The sequence below is a fragment of the Tachyglossus aculeatus genome, chromosome 19 (genome assembly GCF_015852505.1).
Source record: "Tachyglossus aculeatus isolate mTacAcu1 chromosome 19, mTacAcu1.pri, whole genome shotgun sequence".
NCBI classification, from domain to species: Eukaryota; Metazoa; Chordata; class Mammalia; order Monotremata; family Tachyglossidae; genus Tachyglossus; species Tachyglossus aculeatus.
In genome coordinates this window covers 15401401-15413373 of record NC_052084.1, presented here as the reverse complement: position 1 = coordinate 15413373, position 11973 = coordinate 15401401, and the positions used below count along the sequence as shown (strand labels likewise).

Genomic DNA, 11973 nt, shown 5'->3' with positions numbered 1-11973 from the left:
CCCCCCACCGATAATGAATGAGTGATTATTTTGTTTTGCTGGTTGTCTTCCCCCTCTAGACTGTAAGCCCGTTTTTGGGTAGGGACCGTCTCTATATGTTGCCGACTTGTACTTCCCAAGCGCTTAGTACAGTGTTCTGCACACAGCAAGTGCTCAATAAATACGATTGAATGAATGAATGAATGAATAAATACGATTGAATGAATGAAGCCCGAGCGCCGCGACGGGGGTGGGCGCATGCGTGGTGGCGCGTTCGAACGCGTGCGCACTAAAGCCTCCCCGCTTTCGTCTCCCTCCTAGAGCGCATGCGTGGTGTCGCCTTCGTACGCGGGCGGAGCGGTGCGGTCCGGCGCGTGCGCACGAAAGCCTTCCCGCCTAGAGCGCGTGCGCCGCGACGGGGATGCGCGCATGCGCGGTGGCCCCTCCGAACGCGTGCGCATTTAAGCCTTCCTGCCTCCCTCCTAGAGCGCCTGCGTGGTGTCGCCTTCGAAGGCGGGCGGAGCGGTGCGGTGCGGTCCGGCGCGTGCGCACTAAAGCCTTCCCGCCTAGCGCGCGTGCGCGGTGGCGCGTCCGAACGCGTGCGCACTAAAGCCTTCCCGCCTCCGTCCTAGAGCGCCTGCGTGGTGTCGCCTTCGAAGGCGGGCGGAGTGGGGCGGTCCGGCGCGTGCGCACGAAAGCCTTCCCGCCTAGAGCGCGCGCGCCGCGACGGGGGTGCGCGCATGCGCGGTGGCGCGTCCGAACGCGTGCGCACTAAAGCCTTCCCGCCTCCCTCCTAGGGCGCCTGCGTGGTGTCGCCTTCGAAGGCGGGCGGAGCGGTGCGGTCCGGCGCGTGCGCACTGAAGCCTTCCCGCCTCCCCCCCGAAGCGCGAGCACCGCGACGGGGGTGGGCGCATGCGCGGTGGCGCGTCGGAACGCGTGCGCACTAAAGCCGTCCCGCCTCCCTCCTAGAGCGCCTGCGTGCTGTCGCCTTCGAAGGCGGGCGGAGCGGTTTGGTCCGGCGCGTGCGCACGAAAGCCTTCCCGCCTCCCTCTTAGAGCGCCTGCGTGGTGTCGCCTTCGAAGGCGGGCGGAGCGGTGCGGTCCGGCGCGTGCGCATTAAAGCCTTCCGGCCTAGAGCGCGCGCGCCGGCGAGTCCGAACGCGTGCGCACTAAAGCCTTCCCGCCTCCCCCCTAGAGCGCCTGCGTGCTGTCGCCTTCGAAGGCGGGCGGAGCGGTTTGGTCCGGCGCGTGCGCACGAAAGCCTTCCCGCCTCCCTCTTAGAGCGCCTACGTGGTGTGGCCTTCGAAGGCGGGCGGAGCGGGGCGGTCCGGCGCGTGCGCACTAAAGCCTTCCCGCCTCCCCCCTGAAGTGCGAGCGCCGCGACGGGGGTGCGCGCATGCGCGGTGGCGCGTCCGAACGCGTGCGCACTAAAGCCTTCCCGCCTCCCTCCTAGAGCGCATGCGGCCGGAGCGGCGCGGCCCGGCGCGTGCGCACTGAAGCCTTCCCGCCTCCCTCCTAGAGCGCCTGCGTGGTGTCGCCTTCGAAGGCGGGCGGAGCGGGGCGGCCCGGCGCGTGCGCACGAAAGCCTTCCCGCCTAGAGCGCGTGCGCAGCGACGGGGGTGCGCGCCTGCGCGGTGGCGAGGTCGAACGCGTGCGTAGCGGTGCGGTCCCGCGCGTGCGCAGGGGAGGTCCCACCTCTTCTGCCTCGTCCCTTGCAGGTGTGTTCCCATCTCTTCTTCCTCTTGTCCTTCTCCTTTTCCTCCTTTTCCTCCTCCGTCCGTCCGTCCTTCCCATCGCCGTCCCCGTTGGAGCTCCCCATCCCGCCATGTCGACGGAGCAAGTGAGCGGCCTGTGCGAGCAGCTGGTGAAGGCGGTCACCGTCATGATGGACCCCAATTCCACCCAGCGCTACCGGCTGGAGGCCCTCAAGGTAGCTGGGGGGGGGGGGGGGACCTGCTCCCCCTCTTCTTCTCCTCCTCCTCCTTTAGATCCCCCCTTTCCCCCTCCTCTCAATCAATCATCATCATCAATCGTATTGATTGAGCGCTTCCTGTGCGCAGAGCACTGGACTAAGCGCTTGGGAAGTCCAAGTTGGCAACATCTAGAGACAGTCCCCACCCAACTGTGGGCTCACAGTCTAAAAGGGGGAGACAGAGAACAAGACCAAACATACTAACAAAATAAAATGAGTAGATATGTACGAATAAAATAAATAGAGTAATAAATATGTACAAACATATATACAGGTGCTGTGGGGAAGGGAAATCAATCGTATTTATTAATAATAATGGTAATGATGGCATTTATGAAGCGCTTACTCTGCGCAAAGCAGTGTGCTAAGCGCTGGGGAGGTTACAAGGCGATCAGGTTGTCCCAAGGAGGGGGCTCCCAGTCTTAATCCCCATTTTCCAGATGAGGTCACTGAGGTACAGAGAAGTTAAGTGGCTTGCCCAAAGTCACACAGCTGACAATTGGCGGAGCTGGGATATGAACCCATGACCTCTTATTGAGCGCTTACTGTGTGCAGAGCACTGGACTAAGCGCTTGGGAAGGACAAGTTGGCAACATATAGAGATATGGGTCTCCCGGTCGACCCCCAGTTTCCCCCCAATCCTTGCCCGGTCTACCCTCTCTCTTTCCACCCCTCTCCCGGTCAATCAATCAATCAATCGTATTTATTGAGTGCTTACTGTGTGCAGAGCACTGGACTAAGCGCTTGGGAAGTACAAGTTGGCAACATATAGAGACATGGGTCTCCCGGTCGCCCCCCTTTCCCCCCATCCTTGCCCTGTCTACCCTCTTTCTTTCCACCCCTCTCCCGGTCAATTAATCAATCAATCAATCGTATTTATTGAGCGCTTACTGTGTGCGGAGCATTGTACTAAGCGCTTGGGAAGTACAAGTTGGCAACATATAGAGACAGTCAATCGTATTTATTGAGCGCTTACTGTGTGCAGAGCTCTAGACTAAGCGGTTGGGAAGTACAAGTTGGCAACATATAGAGACAGTCAATCAGTCAATTGTATTCTTTGAGCGCTTACTGTGTGCCGAGGACTGGACTCAGCGCTTGGGAAGTACAAGTTGGCAACATATAGAGACAATCAATCAATCGTATTTATTGAGCGCTTACTGTGTGCAGAGCACTGGACTAAGCGCTTGGGAAGTCCAAGTTGGCAACATAGAGAGACGGTCCCTACCCGACAGTGGGCTCACAGTCTAGAAGGGGGAGACAGAGAACAAAACCAAGCATATCAACAAAATGAAATAAATAGGATAGATATGTACAAGTTAAATAAATAAATAAATAGAGTAATAAATATGTACAAACATATATACATATATACAGGTGCTGTGGGGAAGGGAAGGAGGTAAGATGCGGGGATGGAGAGGGGGATGAGGGGGAGAGGAAGGAGGGGGCTCAGTCGTCCTCCCCCTTTTCCCCCCCTTCCCCATAAATAATAATAATAATGATGGCCTTTATTAAGTGCTTACTACGTGCAAAGCACTGTTCTAAGCGCTGGAGAGCTTACAAGGTGATCAAGTTGTCCCACGGTGGGGCTCACAGTCTTCATCCCCATTTTACAGATGAGGGAACTGAGGCCCAGAGAAGTGAAGTGACCTGCCCAAAGTCACACAGCTGACAGGTGGCAGAGCCGTGATTTGAACCCATGACCTTTGACTCCAAAACCCGGGCGCTTTCCACTGAGCCACGCTGCTTCCCCGTGTCGCCTGGTCATGCCCTCTCTTTCCCCTCCTCCTCTCCCGGTCATCGCCCCGATTCCCCCCATCCTTGCCCAGTCTACCCTCTTTCTTTCCCCCCCATCTCTCCTGGTCACCCCCTCTTCCCCCCCATCTCTCCTGTTCGTCCCCCCTTTTCCCCCCATCTCTCCTGGTCGTCGTCCCCTCTTTCCCCTCCTCCTCACCCAACCGTCCCCCCACTTTTCCCCCCATCGTTGCTTGGTCTACTCTCCTTCTTTCCACTCCTTGCCTAGTCGCCCCCCCCCCTCTTTTCCCCCATCCTTGCCCGGTCTTTCCCCTTTCCCCCTCCTCGTCCAACTGTCCCCCTTTGCCCGTTGTCCCCCCTCTATCTTTCCATACCCCCCTCCCCAACCTCCTTTTTCTGCCCTGCACAGTTCCCTCTTTACCCCCAAGACCTCATTCCTCCATATCTTTTTTCCCCCCAGCCCATGTTCTCATCTCCCCCTCCTCATTTCATTCAATCAGTCGTATTTCTTGAGCACTTACTGTGTGCAGAGCACTGTACTAAGCGCTTGGGAAGTACAAGTTGGCAACATATAGAGGCGGTCCCTGCCCAACAGTGGGCTCATAGTCTAGAAGAGTCTTTAGTCTCTGAGGAGACTTCCGTCCCAGGCCCACATTTCATCCTACCGCCCTCCCCAAATTCATTTATTCAGTCGCTTACTCTGTGCAGAGCACTGTACTAAGCACTTGGAAAGTACAGTTTGGCAACAGAGACAATCCCTACCCAACAACGGGCTCGCAGTCTGGAAGGGCGAGACAGACAACCAAACAAGTAGACAGGCATCAATACCATCAAAGTAGATAAATAAAATCACAGATATATACACAAATGTAGAGGCTTTTGCAGCCTCTGTCAGTCCTTCCCTTCTATCAATCAACAGTATTTGTTGAGCATTGAGTATTAAACTGCTTGTATATTTGATTTGATGTTTGTCTTCCCCACCCTTCTAGACTGTAAACCCGGTGTGGGCGGGGATTGTCTGTCTTTATTGCTGAATTGCACTTCCAAGCACTTAGTACAGTGCTCTGCACCCATTAAGCGCTCAGTGAATGTGAGCGAATGAATGAATGAGCCCCTGTTATTGTGTGCAGACTTGGGAGAGACTACAGCAGAATTATTTGGCTTGATCCCTGCCTTCAAGTAGCCATCAAATGTAGTAGGGGAGATAGATACTAAAGTCCAGATAGGAGGGAGTGGGTAGCCTAGTGATTCTTTAACATCGTCCCCCTCCCATTTCAGGAACTCAGGTTTTTACCGTCCTTTGAACTTCTCCACCCCACTCTCTCTCTCTTCGGATCCTCCCCCAGTACTTTCTTGTAAATAATTTAGGAACCATTCTTCTGCTATTATTATACCTTTTGCAAGAGAGGGACAGTTTAAAAGGAGTCAGGAATCCCGGCTTCCGTGTTTTGCTTCTATTGACTCAACCCAAGTGGTCATGTAGTAACTAAGTTTGTCAGACTGTAAAGTAGGTGTGGACTCCCCACTAAACTAGGAACTATGCGTGTGAGTAATGTTTAAAAGAAACTACTGTACTTGCTAGTGAGGTTTCTCTGCATTAATGGGAATATTCAGGAAAAAGTATGGACTGAATCCGAGACCTAACTTGAAAAGTATTTGAGTTCTGTTTTTAGGCCTGACTCTAGCAAGAGCTTAAGTTTGAGACGTTTCAAACTAATGGTCCCTACTTAATTAGCTTTATTTGGGAAGAATGCTAGTGTTCAGCAATATTATTGGGCCCCTATTTATATGAAAGCCGGCCTGGCTTTTTCCCCTGAAAACACAAAGCGTAGGAGCAGAAGGTACTCATTTAAAGATGGAGCTCCTCAAATCTCTGAAATATTGCAGGGACCCTGAAATTTCTGTAGAAAACTTGCCTCTTTTTTTCCCTCCCCCCTCAGTTTTGTGAAGAGTTTAAAGAGAAGTGTCCTATTTGTGTCCCTTGCGGATTGAAGTTGGCTGAGAAAACCCAAACTGCTATCGTCAGACACTTTGGTCTTCAGATCCTGGAACATGTTGTCAAGTAAGAGAATCGTCTTCTCTTCCCTGTGTGAAAGCAATGGCGCCTCATTGTAATTTTTTGACTCTGGTTCATTAATATAAATTCCCAGCTTTACTTTTGTTGATCACCCTTGTCCTTAAACCCCTTTATCCACTTTCTAACAAGTGAAGAAGGATCAACCCTGATTCATCTTTCTAGGAAATCTCAGGAGCTTTTAACTGTAAATTGGTCACCTTTCTCTTTTTATGGAAGCAATGTGTCCCAAATCTGGGAGTCAGAGGACCAGGATTCTAATCCTGGCTCTGCCTCTTGAACTTGGGCAAGTCAGTTAACTTCTCTGAGCCTTAATTACCTCATCTGTCGAATGGGGATTCAGTGCTCCTCCCTCTTACTTAAACTGAGAGCCTCACGTGGGAAAGGGATTTTGTCCAACCTGATTATCTGGTAGATGCCCAGCACTTAGTACAATGCTTGGCACAAAGTAAGCACGTAAAGGACGAGAAAAAAAATCTTCCCATAGCATCTGAAACCTGTGCTTGGGTCTCATAGGCCAAAGTACCATACCCGTAGTCAAAACCAAGGCAATGGACAGAATCCATTCAATGCCAGTTGCCTTATTCTGTCAGCCCCTCATTCACCGGCCAGCACCCCTGGGCAGTAGCAATCCGTGTTTGTAGCTCTGCCAGGCACTTATATTTACTTTGACCAAGCTATAGTGAAATAGTGGAAGAACAAGTAGTTGATTTGGGGATAACAATCCCTATTGTAGGCTCCCATTGTTGGTTGTGCAGATGATAAACCCGTTCCCGGGATTGTGCTGCTATTGGTATATATTTTAGTAGCCCGTTCAGTGAGTCTTGAGTTCAGTGAGAAGAAATGTTCGTACTGTTGGTTTTTCTGTTCCAGGGGGCTTTGGTTCTTGGTAAACTTCGCGTTAAGGAAAAGTTTCATTATGGTCCTTGGGCACTGACCGATGCCGCTAACTTACGCACAGTCGTTTCTCACAATATTGAGCTGTGCTGTCCATCTATCTAGACAGATGTCCATTGTCAGGAGGACCCCTCCTCCCCCATCCCTAGCCCATTCTTCTGTCATAATGGGTAATGGGCCCTAAATGGGTAATGAAAATGGGCTTTCTAGGAAAAGTGATTGTATAAATGGAAGCAATGATCAAAAACGAGGTAATAATAAGTACCCTGGAAACCCACCTTGCGGGAAGAATGGATTCGTATTGAGAGAAGACCTCAAGAAATTTGTTTCCCATTTAAATCAGTCGGGTGTTTGCTTTTTTCTGGCCAGGTTTCGATGGAACACCATGCCTCGCTTAGAGAAGGTTTATCTAAAGAACAATGTCATGGGGCTAATATCAAATGTAAGTAATTGAAGATTTAGATTTGATGTGTGACATAAACCTGGAGTGTAAATATTGCTGCAGTACATAGAGATGATCTGAGGTTATAGGAATGGGAGGAGGCTGTGCAATTTGAGTGATGTTATTTAATCACTGGTGTTTATTGAGCATTTACTACGTGCAAAGCACTGTACTAAGCTCTTGGGGGAGCGCAATACGGTAGGGTTGGTACCTCCCGCAAGGAGCTTACAGTCTAGGGGGAGAAACAGGCATTTTAATAAATTGCGGATCTGTACGTAAGTGCTGAGGATCAAATGCTTAAAGGGTTCAGAGCCAAGTGCATAGGGGATGCAGAAGGGAGAGGGTGTAGGGGAAATGAGGACTGAACTGGGAAAGGTGTCTTGAACGAGATGTGATTTCAATATGGCTTTGAAGGTGGGGAGAGTTGTATTGGATATGAAATGGGAAGGAGTTCCTGTCCAGCTGGAAGATGTGGGCAAGGGGGTCAGTGGCGAGATAGACGAGATTGAGGTACGTAAATTGGTTTGAGAAGAACTCCAGGGAAAGATCTGAGAAGGGGGCAGTGGCTTCTCTTGACAGCAAAATGCTGTTTTCAGGCTGGATATATGTCGCAGCCTCAGAGTAAAAGGATATCTGTTGAAACTGTTGGCAGAAAGCATGTTGAACCTCTCAAAGAAAGAGCTGCTGGTAATGATGTAAAGATCATTTCCAAGCTTGTCACCCTGCTTAAATGGTCTTTAAGGTTTTTCATATTGCTTTCAGGCCTCATGTGTTGACATGGACCCAACTGAGGTGGAAGTCCAAACTTACATAGGTCCTTCCCAGACAGAGGAGGGTCAGGCGGCTGCTTTTGAGTGCCCACTGAGTGCAGAGCACTTTGCTAGATATTGTGGTGATTACAAGGAAGGAAAAGACCTGGATACTGCTTATACTCTAAGGGAAAAACAGATCACAAAAAAAAACCATGCAAATGGAAATGTCTCCAACTGAATGGCAAGCAGATAACTTGCTTGAGGCTTGGTACATCTTGAGTGAAAACCCTGTAGACTGCCTCTGTTTGTTTGCTTTCGACCATCTCCTGTGTGGTTCTGGCTGTTTTGGTGCGCGTGTTCAATAATAATAATGATGATGGTATTTGTTAAGCGCTTACTATGTGCCAAGCACTGTTCTAAGTGCTGGAGTAGAGAAAAAGGTAATCAGGTTGTTCCACATGGGGCTCAAGAGTCTTACCTTCTGTGTCACCAATCTCTTACAGAGTGTTTTTGTTTGTGTCTCCTCCAGGGAACGCAGAATATCTTGGAAGAGGAGAGCCACATTAAAGACGTTTTATCCCGCATCGTGGTGGAAATGATCAAGCGGGAATGGCCTCAGCATTGGCCTGACATGCTGAAGGAATTGGACACGCTCTCCAAACAAGGGGTAGGAAACACATCACGCCCTTGTCCATGCAGTTCTCTCGAATCTGAAGCGAATCTGAAAGGCTTCATTCTTCCGTCGAAGGAAACAATTGACACTGAATCGGTGGCAAGGATCAGTCAGCGATAGGAGTCATCGTACAATGCATCTTGTAATCTTGACTGACGTCATATAGATAAAAAATTTTCCTGGAACTCCAGGACAGTTGAGTTCCAGGGTATCTTTTTTTTTTTTCCCAAAGGTTGTCTTTTGGTACCAGGGCATGTTTTTTTGATGTTTAGTGCTTACCATGTGACACTGTACTAAGCCCAGAGCAACAGGCTAATCAAGTTGGTCACGGCCCCCTGTTCCATAAGGCATTCACAGTCTTATTCCCCATTTTAAAAATGAGGAAACTGAAGCCCAGAGAAGTGAAGTGACTTGCCCAAGATCTCACAAAGCAGACAGCGGGCGGAGCTGGGATTAAAACGCGGGTCCTTTTGATTCCCAGGCCTTGGCTTTTTATCCTCTAGGCCCCCCAGGGGGCTTCAAATGCTCGTCACTGCACCTCACTTGTTTTGGTCTCCGTTGGTTTTAGGAAACACAGACTGAGCTAGTGATGTTCATCCTTTTGCGCCTGGCAGAGGACGTGGTGACTTTTCAGAACCTGCCCACCCAGAGGAGAAGGGACATCCAACAAACACTAACCCAGAACATGGAAAATATCTTCAGCTTTCTGCTCAACACGCTTCAGCAGAATGTGAACAAGTATCGACGAATGGTAAGGGTAGAGACCCTTCTCTAGTGAGGTAGCATGCAGAAGAGCCCGATTTGGATGGGCATTTCGGTGAGGATCGGCACTGCCCGCAAGGAAGCTATTTTGATGGTGGCGAGAGGACAGCTAAGGGCTGACAGGGCTGAAAGCGAAGCGGTCGGAGATTTTTCCATCTGCGGAGGTTTGGAATTGAGACGTTTGACAATCATAATAATAGTATTTGTTAAGCTCTTATTACGTACCAAGCACTGTACTAAAATAGCCAGGTCGGATACAGTCCCTGTGGGGCTCACCATCTAGGAGGGAGAAGGGGTATTTCAGTCCCATTTTGCAGATGAGGTAACTAAGGCACGGAGAAGTGAAGTGGCCGGCGATACCCAGTATCGCACCTATTAAATCAGGGTGTCATTAATGCCGCTCTTATAGTGTCTCGGTTTCATGTGGTTGAAAAGCCATTTACTAAGGTTGAGAATCTTTGCTGCCATCATATCATTCCTGTCTGAGACCTTTATTCAGGCAAAGGCAGTTTTAACATTGAGTTCCTCTTGCTTTCAGGAGCACTCCGTGTCCAAGGGCCCTTTTAAAAGCTACTTCCCAATAATAATAGTAATAATAATGGTGTTTGCTAAGTATTTGCTATGTGCCAGGCACTGTACTATGCGCTGGGGTAGATACAAGGTTGTTGAGTTGGACACAGTTCCTCTCTCACATGAAGCTCCCCATTTTACAGATGAGGTAACTGAGGCACTGAGAAGCAAAGTGACTGGCCCACATTCACACAGCAGGCAAGTGGGAGGGCCAGGATTAGAACTCAGGTCCTCGAACCCCCAGGGTACATCGCTTTTCAAAAGAGCTGCAGGGAGGAGATTTCTTGGCAGTCCTCTGACTCTTCCGTTCATTCATCAATCGTATTTATTGAGCGCTTACTGTGTGCAGAGCACTGTACTAAGCGCTTGGTTATTCCCCATTCCCAGGGGAAAATATCCACGCACACACACGCCTATGTTTCTCTGCTTTAAATATGGTTTTGTGCTTTCCTGGAATGAAGTGCTATGAGTATTGCAAAGGTTTTCAAACCCGCGTGTTTTACTTTCTCCCATCCCTCCTTGAAGTCATGTAATCCGCGAGGCATTTTCTTAGAAGAAAATAGGGTGAAATGATGTATAGGCGGATCACATGTATTGATGGATAGATTATCTGCCGCCCCTTTTGGTCAGGTTATCAGACTCTGAAGCAGTTCTAGGGATAAAATTTCAAACCTTGCTGAAGCAAAAAAAAAAAAAAAAATGCCTCTAATGCCCCTTAAGGAGGGATGTTGCCTCTGGAAGATGGTAGAAGTTCGTGAAGCCCAGGCTCGAAGAGAACATTGAGTCCTTATTGTTCTTTTCTCTTTCAGAAGACAGACACATCTCAGGAAACAAAGGTGAGTACATAATTGAGAGAGGAGAGTGCCCCGTAACCGTATTAGATCACTCCCGGACGCTCGAGGTCTGAGAATGGTTCTGTTTGGCTGGGGGTGACCCAGGCCGTTTCCCCGATGCCTTCAGAATCCTCTGCACCGAGATGGAGGAACACGCAATATTCCAAATAAGTAAAATTCACTTCAATCATCCCCACCCCCTCATTTGTAGTCCGAAGGAAAGTATTTAAATTTTTGAGGAGTTTGGCCATATCTGTCATTTGGACTAAAATTTGAGAGGCAAAAAACCAATTGGAACGTAGTTGCAGCTTCAGAAGGAACTTCGCTGTTTCATTTTGAGGCTGTGACAGACTTGGAGGTGGAAAATGGTCTCTTCTGTGGGGTAATGGGCGAGTTATTTTGACCACTTCTGTATTCTCCCAGGCCCACGCCAACTGCCGAGTAGGGTTAGCAGCGCTCAACACGCTAGCGGGTTACATCGACTGGGTGGCCCTGGGCCACATCACGGCCGATAACTGCAAACTCCTGGAGATGCTGTGCCTCCTTCTCAACGAGCCCGAACTCCAAGTCGGGGCAGCCGAGTGTCTCCTCATCGCCGTCAGCCGAAAAGTGAGTCAGCCCTTCCAACTCGTCGTTCATCCTGACTTTCTCGTAGCCTGGCCTGTATTTACGCAGCTGATTTCGGCCTTCGTGAGATGGGTTCGTGCTTTCCTCATCGAAGCCAGCCTAGGCCCATCACGTTCGAGTTGGCGAAGAGTTGTCCGTCTCGTGTACGCCAGAGTCCTTTTGGGAATCGGAGGGTAGAAGTAATAGCATTTTGTGCGGGCCCACTGGGCACAGTGCACTGTACAAAGTACTGAGCAAGCTGCTGACCACATTCCCTGCCCGTAGGGAGCTTCCACTCTGACGGATGACAGCAGCCCAAAGACACGGGAGCAGCTGCTCGATAATGTATCCGTCCGAGAACTTTTTGCAGTAAGGATATTAAGGTGCAGTGTAGGTCGACTGTGGTTTCCCTTCCGTTTTTTTGCTTTGTTTTTTAGGGCAAGTTAGAAGACCGGAAACCCCTGATGATGTTGTTTGGAGATGTCGCCATGCATTACGTACTCTCTGCTGCGCAGTAAGTCGCTTCTACCTTTCTGAATATGGCAAAATATCCCAACCCTATGTAGAGTCAGGATATTGGTAATTTCAGCCATGTCCCCTTCCAGCCCCAGGCTTTTTCCATTTGGCTCAAAGTAGCCAGGACCTAAAGTGAGTGAGGTGTA

The 11973-nt window shown here is 50.1% G+C and overlaps 1 protein-coding gene across 2 annotated transcripts in view; it reads left to right on the top strand.

The window, feature by feature from the left end:
- Nucleotides 1–1699: 1699 nt before the first annotated feature.
- Nucleotides 1700–11973, top strand: part of XPO5 (exportin 5) — a 36287-nt gene continuing 26013 nt past the window's right edge. The window contains exons 1-8 of one of the 2 annotated variants that reach the window (XM_038761227.1): nucleotides 1700–1908; nucleotides 5643–5764; nucleotides 7043–7115; nucleotides 8397–8534; nucleotides 9109–9291; nucleotides 10685–10708; nucleotides 11129–11314; nucleotides 11749–11825. In XM_038761227.1, the coding sequence (XP_038617155.1) occupies nucleotides 1804–1908; nucleotides 5643–5764; nucleotides 7043–7115; nucleotides 8397–8534; nucleotides 9109–9291; nucleotides 10685–10708; nucleotides 11129–11314; nucleotides 11749–11825 (908 nt within the window). In that variant the 5' untranslated portion in view covers nucleotides 1700–1803. Of the gene's footprint in view, nucleotides 1909–5642; nucleotides 5765–7042; nucleotides 7116–8396; nucleotides 8535–9108; nucleotides 9292–10681; nucleotides 10709–11128; nucleotides 11315–11748; nucleotides 11826–11973 lie in introns of both variants that reach the window. The other variant, XM_038761226.1, reaches the window with a different exon arrangement.